Below are 20,844 nucleotides of genomic sequence, written 5' to 3' on the forward strand. Positions count from 1 at the left end.
ACGAGGCTTGACAGTGTTTTTCACAAGTCCCAGTTAAAAAGACATGTTTGCTTAAAAGACAGGTGGCATTTCACATGCCACAAAATATATATCTAAAGGAAACTATAGGAAAATGAAGCTATTGATCGCAGATTGATTCAGGAGTATCATTATGCCATCCTCCAGAACCTAATATGAGACCTAACTAATACATTTGTTTGTCATTGTGCTAAAAAGGGCTAAGTGTTGTCCCAGTTTTTTAATTTTAAGTGTAATTTAAGAAAATTTGCAAAGTGCACATCATCATCCTCTAACTTCACGACTTGCCTTACCCAGAAAAAATATGCAGCCTGTTAAAATTTAGGTGAATAACAGCTTGACTGCTTGTAAAGCAAAAAGTTAGCAATGGCAGCTCACATATTTCTGACATGGTAGGTTCTCTTCAAATAAATGATATTACAGTTGTGACTTGTAGCTAACCATTCCATTTGTTCCGTGTGAAGAGTGATATATTAGCTGTAATTGAACTTTAAAAAAAAAAAAATATTTTCAACTTTTTACATCTTCAAAATAGGATCTTATTTAACAAAGGCAGTGCAGAGAGTGGTTGGATGTGGTAACTTATTAACCAATCAGATTTCACTGTTTAGTGTAGACCAGGGATATGCAATTAGCGGACCTCCAGCTGTAGCAAAACTACAAGTCCCATCATGCCTCTGCCTCTGGGTGTCATGCTTGTGGCTTTCAGAGTCTTGCTAACCCTCATGGGACTTGTAGTTCTGCAACAGCTGGAGGTCCGCTAATTGCATATGCCTGGTGTAGACAAATCTTTATCGTCTACTTAGGGACATAGAAATTCAGATAAATGTGGGCTACTGTTGCCTACAGGAGGATCAGGCATTGGCAAACAGAAAAATGCTAACTTTTCGCTAGTATAACCCCTCATCTACCCAGCATGCCTCAGTTTTTTGCTCGTGGCCTAGAAGGATGGAATTAATTGCTAGGCTTTTTTTCCATGTAATTTCTCTTCTGTTGACTTCTACCTTTCTACATCATTGCTTGAGTTGGTCTCTGCATTTCCGCAGCCTAGTTTTGGTGGCTGTACCCTGAACCCAACGGACTGGACAAACAGAGGTAGCCTGAAATGTGACCTTTGGACTGGGCTTTGCATTGTGGTGCTTTCCAGACCTGAGTGTACTGGGTAGGTTAGCCATAGAGCACTTTCTGCATCCAAGGCTGTGGCACAGCCCCAGATGTCACCCTATTTCTGAAGACTCACTCTGTGTGTAAGGCCAATCATGCTACAGAATAGAGAGCTACCTCACGAATGCGTGTCCCCCTGGGTGCAATTCAAGTTCGCTGCTGCTGTCAGTTTCACTTCAGTAGGGGTTATTGCTTGGGGGCTGAGGTCACCCTCTGTGTGGCGTGTCCCATGTGCATGCCTCTCACTTCTCCCATCTAGTTTTAAGAAACCACCACATCCCTGCTGCTCCTGCTTGCAAGCACCTCATGGAACTCCAGTGTCTGGATTGTTGCCACTGCCCACCTACAGGGACCTGGTCACTTCTGACAACCTGACCCTCATCAGCACCAGCTGCCTTAGTTTATGTGACTACTGAGGCTTTGCCTCCCACTTTGGGTAACTGTGCTGCAACATGACTGCACAGACACACTCAGGGCACAGTTCTGCTGCTATGGGTGACCTCAGGCCATACTCTGCTAGTAATTCTGGGGCCATTGACTCAGTATCCTCCAAGTGAACTGACATCAATACTGTAGTGCCTGGTAGCCTTATAGTTAGTCTTCTTCATTCAAGTCTTCATCAGCTCCAATAGAAGGGGCTCAGTTCCTTGCCCTGTCTTTGGAGACCTCTATATTCACCCAGTACTTTTTGATCACCTATATTAAACTCTTTGCACACATTGACCGCAGGGGCTCTGATTGCACTCTAGTGACGTCCCCTGCAGGATCTCTAACCCTCCAGCTGCGTTAGATTAGATTGGGACAATGATGTCTGACACCATTTCTGACTCAGATTGAGTCTCACTAGCCTATCACCGAAGAGACTGTTTTTGGGACCCTGCAGTCTCTTATTACCACCTCAGATTTACAAGAGTCATATCTGACCTTATTGATGCAGTGCATTTTACACTGTATTTGGAGTATCAGCCTGCTGTCTCCACTCTGGAGTCTTTTAGAGCTGCTACAGACCTTCCCCTTATACCCACAATTCAAGAAACTCCTCTTTGTAGATTGGAATCAATCCAAGGGGTCTTGTGCCCCACCTGAGACTGTACCAAAAATGTTCCCCTTCAAGAGGGCATTTGTTAAGTGGTGGACCGTTTCCACAGTAAATCAACTGGTGTACCATATTGGAAACAACACTAGTCAGATGGAAGGTGTACTTACCTTTTACAGATTCTGATGGGCAGGTAAAATCCCTCCTAAAATCCCAGCTTGAACAGGTTGATTATACCCTGCGTTCTGTGTTGACAGTGACCCCTAATCTGTCAGTCTGTGTCATAGTGGGGACCTCTCTTACTAGGTAGCTGCCCTCTATTTAGTCAATGATCTGAATCCTCAGCGTTTCTTGGGCACAACTGTTGTCTCTAGAAATATTGCGCCTCAGGTTCAGCCCCTTGCCCTTTCCTGGCAACTTCATTGTAGGATGCTCAGGTCACCTCCTGTAAAGAGAGTTAGCTTTATGAAGACTGGTAGTCAGTACCCTCCCGAAGAGCCGAACTACCTTTTAAGATCTGGCTAGCCCAAGCCTTGCTAGGTTCCAGTGTTGTTGACCACCTGTGATGGGAGGGTGAGATGACCCAACTCATAAAAGGTCCACACATATGACCCCCTTGTTGGCATGCAAGGATATAGGAATCCTAGAGCGAATCCTAGAGCGGAGGCGATGCTTCACCAGCTTCAGGCGTCTAGGGTAGTCTGTTCCCCCCTGGGCAATTCCTCTCACTGTAGTACCACCATTTTTGAGACTACTACCTGATCCTTCTGAACAAATACTATAGTTCTTTCCATATTTTGGGACCCCGCCTTGTCTAAGTATCTCACTCCTGACTTCTTTGTTAACCATATAGATTTTGCAGTGCTTTCACCTCCAGGAAGGAGTGGACGCCTCCCCCGGGACAGGGATAGTTGTTGCAAGACACTGCTGAGAATATTGGTCTTGTCTGAGTGGTCCTTCAGAAGGACATTGCCTTGGATACTGACTGTCCATAGGCCAGTAACTTTGTACAGTGGGTTGGTTCTCAGATCTTACATGGTGAGCGAATATCTTGCTAGAGGGATCCCATGCCTCCTTGGATTTTCAGAAGGGTATCCTGGGTCCCTGCCCCGCAAGTACACTGTGCTGGGACAGCGTGGGCTCACATGCCTCCATGGGAGCACCTTGCTTGGAAATTGGTCCCCCCATTTTGGCTGACTAAAAATTTTCTGGAGAAGATGCTACAGATCCTGTCTTACCAAGTGCATACTAGTAGAATTTTTGCTAGTTTCTGCCCCTAACTGCACAGCTGTTGATGCTTCAATGGATCTGGGGAGGATTGGGAGCTTCCTAGATTAAAAGGGATATGTCCATGAGAAACTGGGATTTCACAATGCTTACTAATGCAGATTGGTAAAGGAGAAAAGTAATTCGGAGAGATCACTGGCTCTGTTTTGGCAGCTGACAGGCAAACAGGTCATCTCTCCTTTGGGTACTCAGGAGCGTTCTTCTAAGTTTAAACCAGAACTAGTGTTTGTCCAAATTCACAAAGGAAGTCAAAAACTGCTTTAATGATTAACAAAACAGACAAGTGTTTGTTCCCAAAGTGCATTGGCTGCTTTGTGAGCAATTAAAGCTGTTTTAAACTACTTTATGAATTAGGCTTTTGCTTCTTCTGTGCAAAAGAAATTGTGGAAATGCAAAAGCATGTGTATGCAGCTTAGAAGAAAATCAACTGCAGGTAAAATTTACCAGTTTATGTACCATGAATCATCTCAGAAGCACATTCAATGATCCCAAATGTAAGTGGAATGCACCTGAACTCAAACTGCTTTTAGCAGTCAACACAAGCCTTTATTAGGCTATACTACCCTGTCCAAACTTTTTTTTGGTTTCCAATTCCTGCCTTAGTGTACTGTTTGTGTGCAGTTGTAGTATTGTCTAAAAGTATTTCCAGTAGAATACATCAGTGTTGAGATTCTTTAACCACTTGCCTACTGGACAATTTTACCCCCTTCCTGGCCAGGCCAATTTTCAGCTTTCAGTGCTGTCACACTTTGAATGACACGCGGTCATGGAACACTGTACCCAAATTACATTTTTATAATTTTTTTTTCCACACAAATAGAGCTTTCTTTTGGTGGTATTTAATCACCACAGGGTTTTTAATTTTTTGCTAAACGAAAAAAAATATGAACATTTTTACATAGTTACAGTGCCTTGAAAAAGTATTCACACCCCTTCCACGTGTCGTCATGTTACAACCAAAAACATAATTGTATTTTATTGGGATTTTATGTGATAGACCAACACAAAGTGACACATAATTGTGAAGTGAAAGGAAAATGATAAATGGTTTTCAAAATCTTCTACAAATAAATATCTGAAATGTAGCATGCATTTGTATTCGGCCTCCTTTACTCTGATTCCCCTAGCTAAAATATAATGGAACCAAATGCCCTCAGAAGTCACCTAATTAGTAAATAGAGTCCACTTGTGTGTAATTTTAATCTCAGTATAAATACAGCTGCTTTGTGAAGCCCTCAGAGGTTTGTTAGAGAACCTTAGTGAACAAACCGCATCATGAAGGCCAAGGAACACATCAGACAGTTCAGGGATAAAGTTGTGGAGAAGTTTAAAGCAGTGTTAGGTTATAAAAAAAATCCCAAGCTTTGAACATCTCACAGGGCACTCTCCAATCCTTCATCCGAAAATGGAAAGAGTATGGCACAACTGCAGGCCGGGCAAGGACAGCATTAATCAGAGAAGCAGCCAAAAGTTACATAGTAACTCCTGGAGGAGCTGCAGAGATCCACAGCTCAGGTGGGAGAATCTGTCCACAGGACAACTATTAGTTGTGCACTTCACAAATCTGGCTTTTCTGGAAGAGTAGCAAAAAGCCATAAGAAGTCTCGTTTGCAGTTTGCGAGAAGCCATGTGGGGGACACAGCAAACATGTGGAAGAAGGTGCTCTGGTCAGATGAGACCAAAATTGAACATTTTAGCCTAAAAGCAAAATGCTATGTGTGGTGAAAAACTAACACTGCACATCACCCTGAACACACCATTCCCACCGTGAAACATGGTGGTGGCAGCATCCTGTTGTAGGGATGTTTTTTTCAGCAGGGACAGGGAAGCTGATCAGAGTTGATGGGAAGATGGATGGAGCCAAATACACGGCAATCTTAGAAGAAAACCTGTTAGTCTGCAAAAGACTTGAAACTGGGACGGAGGTTCACCTTCCAGCAGGACAACGACCCTAAACAGGCAGCCAAAGCTACAATGGAATGGTTTAGGTCAAAGCATATTCATGTGTTAGAATGGCCCAGTCAAGGTCCAGACCTAAACCCAATTGAGAATCTGTAGCAAGACTTGAAAATTGCTGTCCACAGCCGCACCCCATCCAATCTGACAGAGCTTGAGGTGTTCTGCAAAGAAAAATTGGCAAAATGACACCCTAGATGTACAAAGCTGTTGGAGACATCCCCAAAAAGACTTGCAGCTGTAATTGCAGAGAGAGGTGGTTCTACAAAGTATTGACTCAGGGTGGCTGAATACAAGTGCACGCCATACTTTTCACATATTTATTTGTAAACCATTTTGAAAACCATTTATCATTTTTCTTCCATTTCACAATTATGTGCCATTTTGTGTTGGTCTATCACATAAAATCCCAATAAAATAAATTTTAGTGTGAATACGTATTTGGTTGTAACATGACAAAATGTGGAAAATGTCAAGGGGTATGAATACTTTTTAAAGCCACTGTACATAGTTGGTATGGTTGCAAAAAGACACCAGTCCATCCAGTTTAACGTGTGGTGTGTGTGTGTGCGTGTGTTTATATCAATAGTGCATTGTATATGCATGTATGTTGTGATCATTAAGGTGCCCATCTAACAGTTTTTTGAAACCATGGACGCTCCCTGCTAATACCACTGCTTGTGGAAGAGAATTCCACATCCTTACCACTCTGTCAGTAAAGAACCCTCTACGCAGTTTAAGGTTAGACCGCTTCTCTTCCAATTTGAGTGAATGCCCATGTGTCTTTTTAAATTCCCTTTCACTGAAACGGTTTTTCCCTATGCTAGGGTCACCAGTACGATATTTGTATATTGCCATCATATCCCTTCTCAAGCGTCTCCTCTCCAGAGAGAATAAGTTCACTGTTTGTAATCTTCCCCATAGCGAAGATCCTCTAGTTCCTTTATTAGCTTTGTTGCCCTTCACTGGACTCTCTCCAGTTCCAGCGCATCCTTTCTGAGGGCTGGTGCCCAGAACTGAATGGCATACTCAAGATGCGGCCGGACTAGATTCTTGTAGAGTAGGAGAATTGTCGTTTTATCTCTCTCAAGTAAATCCCCTTTTTAATGCATGTCAATATTCTGTTGGCTTTGCTTGCAGCAGCTTGGTATTGCATGCCATTTCTGAACCTATCATCTACTAGGACCCCCAGGTCCTTTTCCATCCTAGATTCCCCCCAGAGGCTCTCCCCCAAGCGAGTAACTAGCGTTTGTATTTTTAGCATCCAGATGCATTACTTTACATTTTTCAACAATAAACTTCATTTGCCATGTAGTTGCCCACCTCATTATTTTATTTAGGTCTTGTAAGGTTTCCACATCCGGCGCCGAGTTCACTGCCCTGCTTAGCTTTGTATCATCAGCAAAATACTTTGAGCTGTTTATCCCATCCTCTATATTGTTTATGAATAAAATAAACAGATATGGTCCAAGGGAAGGTCCTTGGGGGACCCCACTTACCACACCAGACCATTCTGAGTACTCGCTATTTATCACCACCCTTTGGACCCATCCTTGTAGCCAGTTTTCAATCCAGGTATTCACCCTATGGTCCATGCCGACAGTTTGTAAATTAAACGTTTGTGGGGCCCATATTGGATGCCTTTTTCAAAATCTAGATACACCACATCCACAGGCCTTCCTTTATCTAAATGGCAGCTCACTTCTTCATGGAACGTTAATAGATTGGTCTGGCAAGAACGATTCTTCATGAATCTGTGCTGATTGCCACTAATGATATCGTTTTTATTACTAAAATCTTATAGTCCCTTATCATCCCCTCCATTAGCTTACATACTATCAATGTTAGGCTGACCTGTAGTTTCCAGGGATATATCTTGGCCCTTTTTTAAATATTGGTACCACGTTGGCTTTTCTCCAGTCAGCTGGTACCATTCCAGTTAGTAAACTGTCCATAAAAATTAGGAACAATGGTCTAGCTATCACCTTGCCAAGTTCCTTAAGGACCCTCAGGTGTAATCAAGTCTATTTCTGATACTGTCTTCTGTTAGCCATGAGGGAGCATTCTGTGACTTTTTTATTAACATTACAGTCTTGGTTACTATATTCCCCCAGTTTCCTTTGTGAAAACTGAGGAGAAGAATGCTTTTGAAACCTTTTGCCTTCTCTTTGTCTTTTTGTAACCATACCTTCATCATCCTTAAAGGGGCCAATATGTTCTGGCCTCACTTTCTTACTGTTTATATATGTCTTGAATCTGCAGTAATGGTTTATGCTCTGATTATCTGCTTACCTTTTCAGGTCCATGTCTCAGCCTTGAGAGACCATACCCCCACACCTGGGCGTTTAAGTATGAGCTCTCAGCATGGCTCCACACTAGCCTCTCAACAGGAAACACTATTTAACCCCGCGCACTACAAGCCAGCTTTGCCCGAGCTTCAGTTGTGTCTAGGTTTCTGTGTGGTGTCCTGCTGTATGTTTATCGCTGACTTCTGTGTACCGACCTTGGCGTGTTCTTCCTGACCATCCCTGTCTGCTAGTTGCCCCGACCTTAGCTTGTTCTCCTGACTATCCTGTTCTTGACCCTGAGCAGTCAACCCAGTTCTCCAGGAACCTCAACCCCTCCTTTCTACACCAGCTCCTCAACCAATTGTTAATTTCCAGAATTTCCCGTTGCCTCTCTGGTGTGGCTTGAGGTACCGGTAGTATTTTAGAGTAGGACCTCCAAGGTAGTATTCTCAAAGTCCCTGAACTTGTTTTTTAGGACTCTCCATCTTCCTCTAACTTTGTCATTGGTACCCACGTGTACCATGACAACTGGGACCTCCCCAGCCCCACCCAATTATCTGTCCACCCGATTCATAATGTGGGGAACCAGAGCGCCAGGTAAACAACATACCGTTTGGTGCTTACGGTCTTTGTGGCAGATTTCCCTCTCTGTCCTTCTAATAATTGAATTCCCTACCCCCAGGATCTGGCTTTCCTTACCCTTAGCCTTGCCCCTGCCCTCACTGGAGGAGTTTTTCCCCTGGCAGCTAGGGGCGTCGCTCTGCTCCAGCAATGCCGCTCCTTGACTGGTTTCTCCAACATCACGCAACAGGGCATACTTATTGGGATGTTCCAGACAAAGGGCTGGCCTCCTTGGCACTTCCACTCTACCCTGCCTAAATGTCACCCAACTACTCTGCTTTGGTGCCTGCACCCCTGTATCTCCACCTGCCTCTGTGCTTGCCTTTGCCAGTACCTTTTAGTTACCTTCCAAACTCGCTTTCAGGTTGGAGAAACTTTCCAGTGCTGCCAGCTGCTTCCCTAGATTGAGAACCTGGCTTCCAAAGAAGCTATGTGCTCACATTTTGTGCATCAGTATTCACCCTCGATCAGATGCTTGAGGAATGAATACATGTCCCACTCCCAACATGTGCATTACCATACCTGTTGGACATCGTACCCACTAATTTAATGGGGATACTCCTAGAGGATTAGGAATTTTACTCTGACCATCGTGCCCGATTAACTGTTAAGCTAACTTCCTGACTCTAATGTAAGCAGTACTCAGTTACTCACAGTTACTCAGCAGCACTCCGTACACAGTTACTCACTATAGATGTCTCTTTCACACAAGCCGGTTACCGGCTCTTCTCTCCTCATGCTGTCAGCATGAGGAAAGGAATGCCGATACCCGGCTTGTGTTTACATCGTCATCAGCTGTCATTAGACACAGCTGATCACGTGGTAAAGGGCCGCTGTGATTGACCCTTTACCCTGGTCTGTAATAAGCTGTGTCCTAAGGATCCATGGACGCTTTCCCAACAATATAAGCCCGCGCTATAGCCGTCTTTTGATTATAGCTTAAAGCCTGGATATACAACTTTTTGAGTTTTTTTTTTTAAGTTCAACCAGTGGGTTGAACTTAAAAAAAAAACTGACATCCTCAAATTAAAGCGATGTGGATGCAGGGATCGCTCCTGCTGTGCTATTTTGATAATGGGGACTCCCCAACCCTCACCCCCCATCAGAATATACAGATCATTTCTGCAGCCATTGGCTGCAAGAGCAGATTTATGCTGGTTTTCCAGTAGAACTGTTTGACAAAAGCCTGCTGAACTGGCCGATTTTTATTTTATTTTTTTGGTCCGTGTATACCTTGCTTAAGTTTAATAAAGGGGAAAAAAAATCAGCACAGGGACATTGCATGCCATCAATGTGATGTGTGCCTTGTGCTGCTGGCTCCTGTTGAAATCTTCCTCTGCCAATTCCCCCCCCCCTCCCCACCGCCGTCTTAATCTTCTGGTCTTAATCTTCTGGTGTACTTACAATCGATGTGTAGCGTCCCTCGTGCTGCTGGTTGTGGTCTTATTTTACATCCTCTCCCCTGATTCCCCTTCTACCCCAACAGCTGTAGTCTTCCAGTGCTGCAAGGATTAAAAGAGCCAAGGGACCTGTCAGATGCATTCAACAAGAGTGCCAACTATGCCCACCTTTTCTGCACACCACCTGCATTCATAGAAGCTTCTGTGAATAAAAAAATGATCTTTGAATTGAGGTCGGGCAGATGAAGGAAAGGTCCGTCTCCAACATTTATAGATGGTTGTTCATTCATAGAAGCCATAGTACAGATCCTATAAATGTAGGAGGTGGGCGGATAAGGCAGGCATAGTCAGCACTCTTGATGAGTGCCTGTCGTCGATCCCTCTGCTCTATTAAAATGAGTGTAAAGGTTTATTTTTATTTTTTTTTATACTCTAAAATAACAAACGTGTCATACTTACCTGTTCTGTGCAATGGTTTTTCACAGAGAAGCCCCGATCCTCCTCTTCTGAGGTCCCTCATTGGAGCTCCTGGATCCTCCTGCCATTTGAGTGTCCCCATAGCAAGCCACTTACAATGGGGGCACTTGTGCAGTCTCGATTCCATGCTGTACTGTGTGCGTCTATTGACTGCCCTCCTGCTCTCTGCTCAGAGGATTGATTGATAGCAGCAGGAACCAATAGCTCCCGCTGCTGCCAAGCCTCCTTTAACAAGAGTGGAGAGAAGAGCAACAATGCTGCAGATGAGCGCAGCGCTGAATTGAGATCGGGCCCAGTATAAGTATTGTTGGGGGGGTGCTGACGTGGAAAGGTTGTTTACCTTAATGCAGAGAATGCATTAGGGTGAAAACTTTTTACCTTTACAACCACTTTAACCCTCACCCAAACAAAAGATTGTGGGGGTAGGAAGGGATCAGAGGAGGACTATTTCTAGCAAAGCGGGAGCCAGCAGCATAAGGGACACATCACATTAATAGTAAGTGATTATTATTTATTATTATTTCAGGTACTTGTATAGCGCCGTCAATTTACGCAGCGCTTTACATATACATTGTAAATTCACATCAGTCCCTACCCTCAAGGAGCTTACAATCTAAGGTCCCTAACACACATTCATACATACTAGGGACAGTTTTAGACAGGATACAATTAACCTACCAGCATGTCTTTGGAGTGTGGGAGGAAACCGGAGTACCCGGAGGAAACCCACGCAGGCACAGGGAGAACATGCAAACTCCAGGCAGGTAGTGTCGTGGTTGGGATTCGTACCGGCAACCCTTATTACTGCTGGACGAAAGTGCTACCCACTACACCACTGTGTCCCCTGTTAGGGTTGCCACCTGTCTGGGATTCACCCGGACAGTTTGGGTTTTGAATCATGCATCGAGTTTCAGTCCACCTGAAACCCGGACACATTATTCAGACAGGAATGTGGCTCGAAAAGGGGCCTGACAGAAGGGTGAGAGGGCACTATGCGTTTTTGCATTACTGTTCTCTTTGGAGCGCCCAAAGGTGTCCCAGGTCTGTGCTACAATCCTATAGTGTATACTAAAAAAAAACAAAACTATTTTGCTGTGCGCCGCTAAATTGTTCGGGTTTGGCTTGAAGAAAAAGTGGCAACCCTGTCCCCTTTTACTGATTTTATTTAATTTTTTAACCACTTAAAGACCAGCCTCGTTTTGGAATTTAGGTGTGTACAGGTTTATAACAGTTTTTTTTGCTAGAAAATTACTTAGAACCCCCAAACATTATAATTGTTTTTTTTTTCTAACACCCTAGAGAATAAAATGGTGGTCATTGCAATACTTTTTTTCACAACGTATTTGCGCAGCGGTCTTACAATCGTGCTTTTTTTGGAAAAAAATCACTTTTTTGAATAAAAAAATAAGACAACAGTAAAGCTAGCCCAATTTTTTTTTTATATTGTGAAAGATAATGTTACGCCGAGGAAATTGATACCCAACATGTCTCGCTTCAAAATTGCGCCCGCTTGTGGAATGGCGTCAAACTTTTACCCTCAAAAATCTCCATAGGTTGCATGTTTTGCGTTACAGAGGAGGTCTAGGGCTAGAATTATTGCTCTCGCTCTAACGATCGCGACGATACCTCACATGTGTGGTTTGACCACCGCTTTCATATGCGGGCGCTACTCACGTATGTGTTCGATTATGCGCGCGAGCTCGACGTGACGATTTAATAAAAATGTTTTTTTATTTTTCTTATTTATGTTACTTTGATTTTATTTATTTTTACACTGTTTAAAAAAAAAAAAAAAAAAAACTGTGTCACTTTTATTCCTATTACAAGGAATGTAAACATCCCTTGTAATAGAAAAAAGCATGACAGGTCCTCAAAAAGACCCCAGATCTCATATTTACTCTAAAATCCAATAAAAAAAAGTCATTTAAAAAATGACATTATAAAATGTGCCTTTAAGACGTATGGGCGGAAGTGACGTTTTGACGTCGCTTCCGCCCTGCAGTGTCAGGGAGATGGGTGGACGCCATCTTCCCCTCACTCATCTCCATGCACAGCTAGGGAAAGGACGCGATCGCCTCCGCTGCTGCCGACGGCTCCGGTAAGCGGCGGAGGGCACCGGATCGTGGCGGGAAGGGGGGGCCCCTCTCTTGCCACCAATTAAAAGTGATCTTGCGGCGAATCCGCCGCAGAGACCACTTTTATCTTGTAGCCGACCGCCAGCCGAAAACGGGGATACCGGGGTTATGGCATCTAGCTGTGGTTAACTAATCTTTAGGGTTTTAATACCACTCTGTTTTAAGTTTAGCCTTCCGTAATCATGTTTTCCTTTTTGTATTTGCGTTAAATCAGTTTTTATAGATCTTCTCTACAATGTTAGCTGTATTTCAGCGTTGATTACCCTGCCCTATGGATTGCACAGGAGATGCAGCACTGAATGCTTCAAAATTTAGTGGGCACCTAGGAAACATTTGATGAACAATTAGAACACTAGGGGGCACTTGGCTAACATTTGAAGTTGATGTGGAATAGTTGTCAAGAGAAATTAGACATTTTTATCCCACTGTATTTATCTGTTAGTTACAGTATATGGAGACCTTGTACTATATTACGCAACCCCTGAGCCTGCATTCACACTTGCATACCCCAGAGTATGTTCATGAAATGTACAAAGAACATGAAAACAAAGGAGTCGCCCTGGGACTTTAAATGAGGTGAATATGGTTAGCCAATGAACCTACCATATAGATATAAAAATAAATTTATTGCAACTTGTCGTGCATGTAGAACACACCAGCAGTAGTAAGCAGGCCGGTGAGGTATACATACAGTGTAAAAAGACAATCCACATGCAAAGGTAAATAAATTGTATATAAAAGCAATTACAGGCATCAAAGTTTATGTACAAGCATCAGTAGTACCCAATGCGTTTCACAAGACCATGCTCGCTTCTTCAAGGGTAGATGCTTGAGTTTATCTGCAATACAAGTAGTTGGCAGAAACCATGAAATCAGGCCAGGACAGAAGTACAGTTAAATCACACACTTGTTTAATAATAAATAAAAAGAACAAACGTAGTCAAAACATAGCCAAATGTCAGTAACCGTAACGGATAGTCAGCCAAGCCAGAAGTTGGGGATCAATGAGTGGAACAGCAAGCAGGATCTGGAGCCAGAGGGGATGTCAGCAAACCACGTCTTGAACAGGATAGCAGGAGAGAGTCTCTGTGATGTTTGACCAAGGTGAAGGCAGACCTCCTCTGGAATGGACCGCTTAAGTAGGCAGGACTGACGAGCAGGATATCATCAACAGCTAACTGTGGAGAGAAAGGAGCTGGCAATTAGTCGACAACTGAGAAGCCAGCTCAGAGAAGGAAGGGCTGAGCCCAGCCCTGACAGTAGTAAACCAAGTAAATGTATGTAAACAGGATTGGCAGGAAGTTGAATGGTCGTAGGGGTCTTTGTATGAGACCCCATACTCACCAATGTACAAAGAACATGTATCATGTTTGTGGTAGAGCTGCACAATTAATCGCTAAAAAATCGTGATCTCGATTCATCTCCCCTGACGATCTCTCCTGCAGAGGTTGCCGATTTGTTCATATAAACAAGTGGAGAGACTTTATCTGCTCACTCAGCTGTCAGTCTGCCAAGTCTTTTAACTTGAAACATTGTAACTAAGCTTCCTTCTTAGATCAAAGGGAAAGAACTTCTGTGTAAATAAATAATCTGGCAGTCTGCTAAGTTTTCAACAGTGTAAATGCAGGAAGTTTAACCACTTAAAGTATAAATCTTTTTCTGATACTTATTTCTTAAGTTAAAATCAATATTTTTTGCTAGAAAATTACTTGGAACCCCCAAACAATATATATATTTTAGCAGAGACCCTAGGGCAGTGGTTCTCAACTTCAGTCCTCAGGGCCCACTAACAGGCCAGGTTTTATGTATTACCTTGGGGAGATGCAGACTAGAATACGGCAATCACTGAGCAGCAAATGATATCACCTGTCATGTATTTCAGTTATCTTCCAAACCTGGCCTGTTAGTGGGCCCTGAGGACTGGAGTTGAGAACCACCGCCCTAGGGAATAAAATGGCAATTGCTGCAATATTTTATGTCACACTGTATTTGCCCAGCGGTCTTTCAAATGCAATTTTTTGGGAAAAAATACACTTTAATGAATAAAAAAAAAAAAAAAACAAACAAAAAAAAACAGTAAAGTTAGCCCAATTTTTTTTGTTTTAATGTGAAAGATGATGTTACGCCGCGAGAATCGTGATCTATCTTCTAAGCAAAAAAAATGTGATTCTCATTTTAGCCAGAATCGTGCAGCTCTAGTTTGTGGTGTCATATTGTTATTATTGGCACTCCAAACTTTACAAGCCAGAAAAACGCACAACCAATGCAGCACAATGTTGGAAGTTCAAAACGGTGGATGCACTTCATTGCCGTGTTTGTTGCCAGCAGGGCTGCCCATTGTAGGGCGCATGTGCTTGGCAAGCGATATTGCGCTACTTGGTGTGAATGGGGCTGACAGTGGAGCATACCATAGTTCTACATAATACATATACTGTACTAGTCTCCACTTCAGCTGATGGCAGAATGATATACCAGTAGAGGAAATCTACAAGTTCAGTCATAACAGCAAAGATCTAATAAACCCTGGAAGGAACTCCTCAATTGCCTGTCTTACTGTATGCTGATTATAGGCACTCCATTCTAGATCTGGCCGCTATTAGAGAGGATGACTGGCAGTGACAACTGCAGGAGTCAGACTACGAATGTGAACAGAGAACACAGTTCCTGTCTGCACTGGAGAAATGGGTGATGTGTTTAGTAGACAAGTCATCGTCTAGGATTGTATGAATACACCTGGAAGGGAATGATATTCTGCTTTTTCTGCATTTAAATGCTGCTGTGCCTGACACTTTATGGCTGGGCCTCAGATCTGGTATTGTACACAATGGCTTCTGAATGTTGGGAACTGTCTGGATTTTTAAAGATGCCCTTCTCCCTCCTCCTCCCCTTTCCTTTCTAAATCAGAAATGCATATACACAATTCACTTGCTGGGAAACTTCATAGGATTTGTCTAAACTTGTCCCGTATGCCAGTGTCAGACAATCCAGTCAAAGGGATGGACCCTTTCATCTGACACTGGTATACTGGGCTTGTGTGCTTGCAGCATTTTCCGCACACATGTCAGATTGTAGAACAGTTGCTTTGAAGTTATTAGTATGTTGTACTGGTAAGTTCATTTTTTAAACCTTGACTATAGTGACAGTAAGAGAAGAGAAGCTTTGTTTTAGCTATACATGTGCATGTTTTGAGCAAACTTTGAAAACCAGTATTTTTTCTATTGGCTCTTCAAGGCCTCATTCACACGGGCGCTGAGACCCATAGGGCATGAATAGACCGTGTGTGCAAACAACTGAAGCCACAGGTGCTGCATGCTGGCATTCCATTCAAAGTCTATAGGGGTGCAGCAGCTGGACAGACACTGCCGCTTGTTCCAGCCCTGTGGGTAGGGTTGCCACTTTTTCTTTGAGACAGAATTGAACACTTTAGCGGTGCAAAGTAAATATCTTTTGTTTTAGTATACACTATAGACACCTTTTGAGCACTCCAAAGAGAATACTAATGCGGCGCACATAGAGCTGGGAGATTTTCTCCCAAAAAAAAATATCTGTGATTTAATAAAAAAAAAAAAACTCGATTCACGATTCGAATTGAGTTTTTTTTTTTTTTTTGATGGACACCGCGCCGGTCCTGAGGAGCTGAGGGCAAGAGTTTTTAGGCGATGCCGCGGCTTCGGCCTAGTCCACTGCGTCTGGCCTCTCGGACTAGGCCGAAGCAGCGGCCTCGCCTAAAACTCCTGCCCGCAGCTCCTCAGGACCGGCGCAGCGTCAGCGCCGCTCCATGGTGAAAAAAAACCTAAAAAATCGATTTGACCTCTCAACTCGATTCAAGATTCAAATCGATTTTTTCCCCAGCCCTAGGCGCACATAGTGCTCCCTTACCCTCCTATCAAGCCCTGTTCCAAGCCATATTCCTGTCTGCACAAAGTGTCCGGGTTTCAGGTGGACTGAAACCCAGACACATGATTCAAAACCCAGACTGTCCGGTTGAATCTCGGACAGTTGGCAACCCTACCCGTGGGTGAGCAGCCCAAATGCAGACAGTGTGCGTTTGTTGTGCGCACCTGCATGACTGTCAAACTGGGAGGAGCGACTGTGTCCAGCGTAACATTCTGCCTGTTCTCGTTTTTATGTTTTATTACATTTTACACCTTTTTGGAAAATATTTTTTTTGTCTTCTGCTGTGACAATCTATCTGGATCTTGTTTCTTAAAGAGGAGTTCATTTCCATTCATTTTGTTAAAGTGAGTGGAAGTCTTTTTTTATCAGGGACCCGTGCAACAACAGAAACAATTTTTTTTCTTGTAAAGAAAGGGAAATGTAGAGCTTTCTATTGCTGCCTGTGTTCGCTTACATTTTTTTTTCTCGTGATAATGTTGTCATTGGAACAGGAAGTAAAGGGAAATCTCTCTAAAGAGGCCCCTAAAGTGATTGTAAACTCAAACATTATTTGTAATTTTTTTATACTTGCCTGCTCTGTGCAATGGAATTGCACAGAGCAATCCCGATCCTCCTCCATTATATTTTAAAAATGATGATACCCCGTATTTTCTTATACAGGTCATATTTATTAGTATTCATATAGAAAAAATTTACTGTATTTATTGGCGTATAACACTCACTTTTTCACCATGAAAATCGGGTGCAAATATCGTGTGCGTGTTATACGCCAATACTTCAATTTCAGCTGCCTCGGAGGGGACAGGGAGGGGGCGGGACAAGCGCCGTCAGATTACATACAGTGAGAATCTCCTGTTTACTTGGTGGCCTCTATAATAGGAAGTCCCGTCTCTTGGGCCGCCTTTGGACCACTGTCTATCATAGGAGATTCTCACTGTATGTTGGCGTTCATCCCGCTCCCCTCTAGGCTGCAGATGGGCATCGATCAGGCTGCATTGTTGGCAGTGGTGAGGCTGTTGCACTGATGGCAATGGTGAGGCTGTTGAATTGATGGCATTGGCGAGGCTGCAGATGGGCATTGATCAGGCTGCATTGATGGCAATGGTGAGGCTGCAGATGGGCACTGACCCTTATTTTGCTTCAAAGTTCCTTATTTCAAATTTTAAGTTTTTTTCCTGAAACTTCCCTCTTAAAATGAATGTGCGTGTTATACGCCAATAAATACGGTATTTATTATGCACACTTTTACTGGTGGTGTGTATGTATGTGTATGTATGTGTATGCTTGGGTATGCAAGTATACTGTGTGTGTGTGTGTGTGTGTTTATATGTATATACCCTGTTTCCCCGAAAATAAGACCTAGCGTGATTGTGGGTGATGGCTGCAATATAAGCCCTACCCCCCAAATAAGCCCTAATTAAAGTCCTTGTAGGTCTTATTTTCAGGGTAGGGCTTATTTTCGGGGAAACAGGGTAGGACTTATTTGGGGGGTAGGGCTTATATGGCAGCCATCACTGACAATCACGCTAGGTCTTATTTTCGGGGAAACAGGGTATGTAGTTCTTTTAAATACTAACAAGATTCTTGTTTAAACTTTTATACTGTTTCTCTTTTGCAAAGGCGAATGTGAAGTCTCAAACTGAATCTAGTTCTTCTGAGGCACCCTTATGTATCACTGCTGACATGAACACACTACATGAAGTTCTCAAGCAAAAGATCTTGTCTCTTCTAGAGAAGGCTCACGCTGCTGACTGCAGATCCTCTCACCTTCAAGGTATGTGACAGTTTGTTGAATTATTGTGCCTTCAAGACTGTTGTGAAAATGCAGGAAAAGAGAAAAGTTATCACAATTTATTCAAATGGCCGAAAAAGCACTTTACAGCTAGTCATTATTCTAAAGTGCCCCAAAAACTGTTTAGCATCGGGTATATTTTTTCTTGCTAAATGCATGCATTCCGATCATGTGAAATTCTAATGCTGAAAGACATTTATTATAGCTCAAGTAGTACTCTTCATATTGTCTTCATGTTATTTTCTCCCTAGTAGGCGAGTGTATTCTTACATCTGAGATGGAGAGCGGACAAAGAGATGACTTCTTTGCCAAAAATGGCAACTGCACAAGTCCATTCATTACTAGCCTTTTAAAGGTTCACAATGGGCAGGGCATTTCTAAGGATGATATAGTACAAATATTCCCTAGCACGCTTATCTCATCAGCATAATAAATTTTACACTGTTTCAACAATTTACGTTTAGCCTTGTCTACACTTGCAGGCTGGGCAGCTGTAAAAATCAACAGGTATCCCGACCACCCACCTTAACCCAATGCAGGGCCTGGATGGGGTGGTACACATGCTTTGCGGCCGAGGCAAAAAATGACACCCCATGCCGGGTATCATTGAGTGGGAAGTACCATCACTGAACGTGACCCATTCAATTGATCAGTGATCAGTCCCCAAGGCATAGGCGTGCGCAAGGGGGGTGCCAGGTGTGCCTGGTCACACCCTAATCCTGGGGTTGGCAACCTGTCAATGGTAGGCAGGTGACAAGTAAATCGCAATCCTTCCCTGCCGACCCTCAGAACCTGGACAGGAGAGGTGGCGGGGTGGAATTTAGTGGATCCGATCCGTATTTTCCACCTGCAGCAGCTGAAAGTAGGCTTCTCCTCCTCTCCCCTTTGTCAACATTCAGCTGCCACAGGAGGAAAATATAGGGGAATCGATACTAATATATGCCACCCCCGCCACCCCTCCTTTCCCTGTTCCTCTTCCTTCTGTTCCCTGGGTCCCCCATGTGCTCCCTTGCTCCCCCTTCCTCCCAATGTTTTAGGATGGAGAGCAGGGAAGAGGCCGGTAAATATGTCAAACGCAAATGTGTTGGAGCTTTGGGGTGCACACCCTAATGCAATAGGCTGCGCACACCTATGCCCCAAGATATGTGTATCAACCCTAGTCAGTGGTCAGTCTCCCAGCATATGTGCAATAAATCTCAGATTCCTTTTTTTTTTAGTATATGTGAATTTACATTTTGGTGACCAAACTCCAGAAGCACATGCACTAACCCCTTAGTGGCAAGTTTCCAGAGTGTATATATACTTGATTTGATTGTAGCCGTATTAGTGCAATTGTGACAGCGAAAATTGAATACTGTCCGTGATAATTTTGTCCCCTTCTTCACGGTCCAAGCAGTACTGATTCACAAATTTTTAAGCAGAATGTTAAAGTGTTAAAGAAAAAAAAAAAAAAAAAAACATCTCTGAGGGAAAGGAGAGAGAAGAAAAAAAAAGAGAAAAACAAAAACATACAAATCAATGGTAATAAAGATAGCAGCAGAGTTAGTGAGATAAGACAGAGGGAGAGCTATAGAATGGAGGGGGGGATACTAGTCACAGAGGGGGTTGTACAACTTAAGTATAATGGATACGGAAACCAATATCTAAATTCAGGCTATTATTTTTCGTGTCAAAAAGTCAGAGTATATATCATAGTTACATAGTAGATTAGGTTGAAAAAGACACAAATCCATCAAGTCCAACCTATGTGTGTGATTATATGTCAGTATTACATTGTATATCCCTGTATGTTGCGGTCGTTCAGGTGCTTATCTAATAGTTTTTTTAAACCATCGATGCCCCCCGCTGAGACCACCGCCTGTGGAAGGGAATTCCACATCCTTGCCGCTCTTACAGTAAAGAACCCTCTACGTAGTTTAAGGTTAAACCTCTTTTCTTCTAATTTTACTGAGTGGCCACGAGTCTTATTAAACTCCCTTCCGTGAAAAAGTTTTATCCCTATTGTGGTGTCACCAGTACGGTATTTATAAATTGAAATCATACCCCCCTCTCAAGTGTCTATTCTCCAGAGAGAATAAGTTCAGTGCTCGCAAACTTTTCTTTGTAACTAATATCCTCCAGACGCTTTATTAGCTTTGTTGCCCTTCTTTGTACTCGCTCCATTTCCAGTACATCCTTCCTGAGGACTGGTGCCCAGAACTGGACAGTATACTCTTAGTGGCTGGTCTTCAGAGTTTATGCTCTAACTCGATCTCGAGGCATCCCATTCTAAATTGTAAAAAACTAATCATATTACATGTGTATAATTCAATGCAATAAAACAAGTAAATCCAAAACAAATGTCCAAGTGCCAGTGAATGAATAAACAAAGTCCTCTTAAGTTGAACTTCCACCAACAAAAATGTATATTCCTGTTCCTTCACACAACTGCTCAGTGCTCACAGAACCCTCACCTCTATGCAGTGAATAATCAGCCTCAAGGACACATATAGGTACTGATGATAGCCAACCTCCAGGCTCTAGACTCTAATGCCCCGTACACACGGTCGGACTTTGTTCGGACATTCCGACAACAAAATCCTAGGATTTTTTCCGACGGATGTTGGCTCAAACTTGTCTTGCATACACACGGTCACACAAAGTTGTCGGAAAATCCGATCGTTCTATACGCGGTGACGTAAAACACGTACATCGGGACTATAAACGGGGCAGTGGCCAATAGCTTTCATCTTTTTATTTATTCTGAGCATGCGTGGCACTTTGTCCGTCGGAT

The 20,844-nt window shown here is 43.1% G+C and overlaps 1 protein-coding gene across 2 annotated transcripts in view; it reads left to right on the forward strand.

The window, feature by feature from the left end:
- Positions 1–20,844, forward strand: part of LOC141108550 (uncharacterized) — a 177,898-nt gene that overhangs the window by 21,113 nt on the left and 135,941 nt on the right. For both annotated transcript variants that reach the window (XM_073600254.1, XM_073600255.1), the window contains exon 4: positions 17,900–18,053. In XM_073600254.1, the coding sequence (XP_073456355.1) occupies positions 17,900–18,053 (154 nt within the window). The remainder of the gene's footprint in view (positions 1–17,899; positions 18,054–20,844) is intronic.

The sequence above is a fragment of the Aquarana catesbeiana genome, linkage group LG09 (assembly GCF_042186555.1).
Source record: "Aquarana catesbeiana isolate 2022-GZ linkage group LG09, ASM4218655v1, whole genome shotgun sequence".
In the NCBI taxonomy this organism is placed as follows: Eukaryota; Metazoa; Chordata; class Amphibia; order Anura; family Ranidae; genus Aquarana; species Aquarana catesbeiana.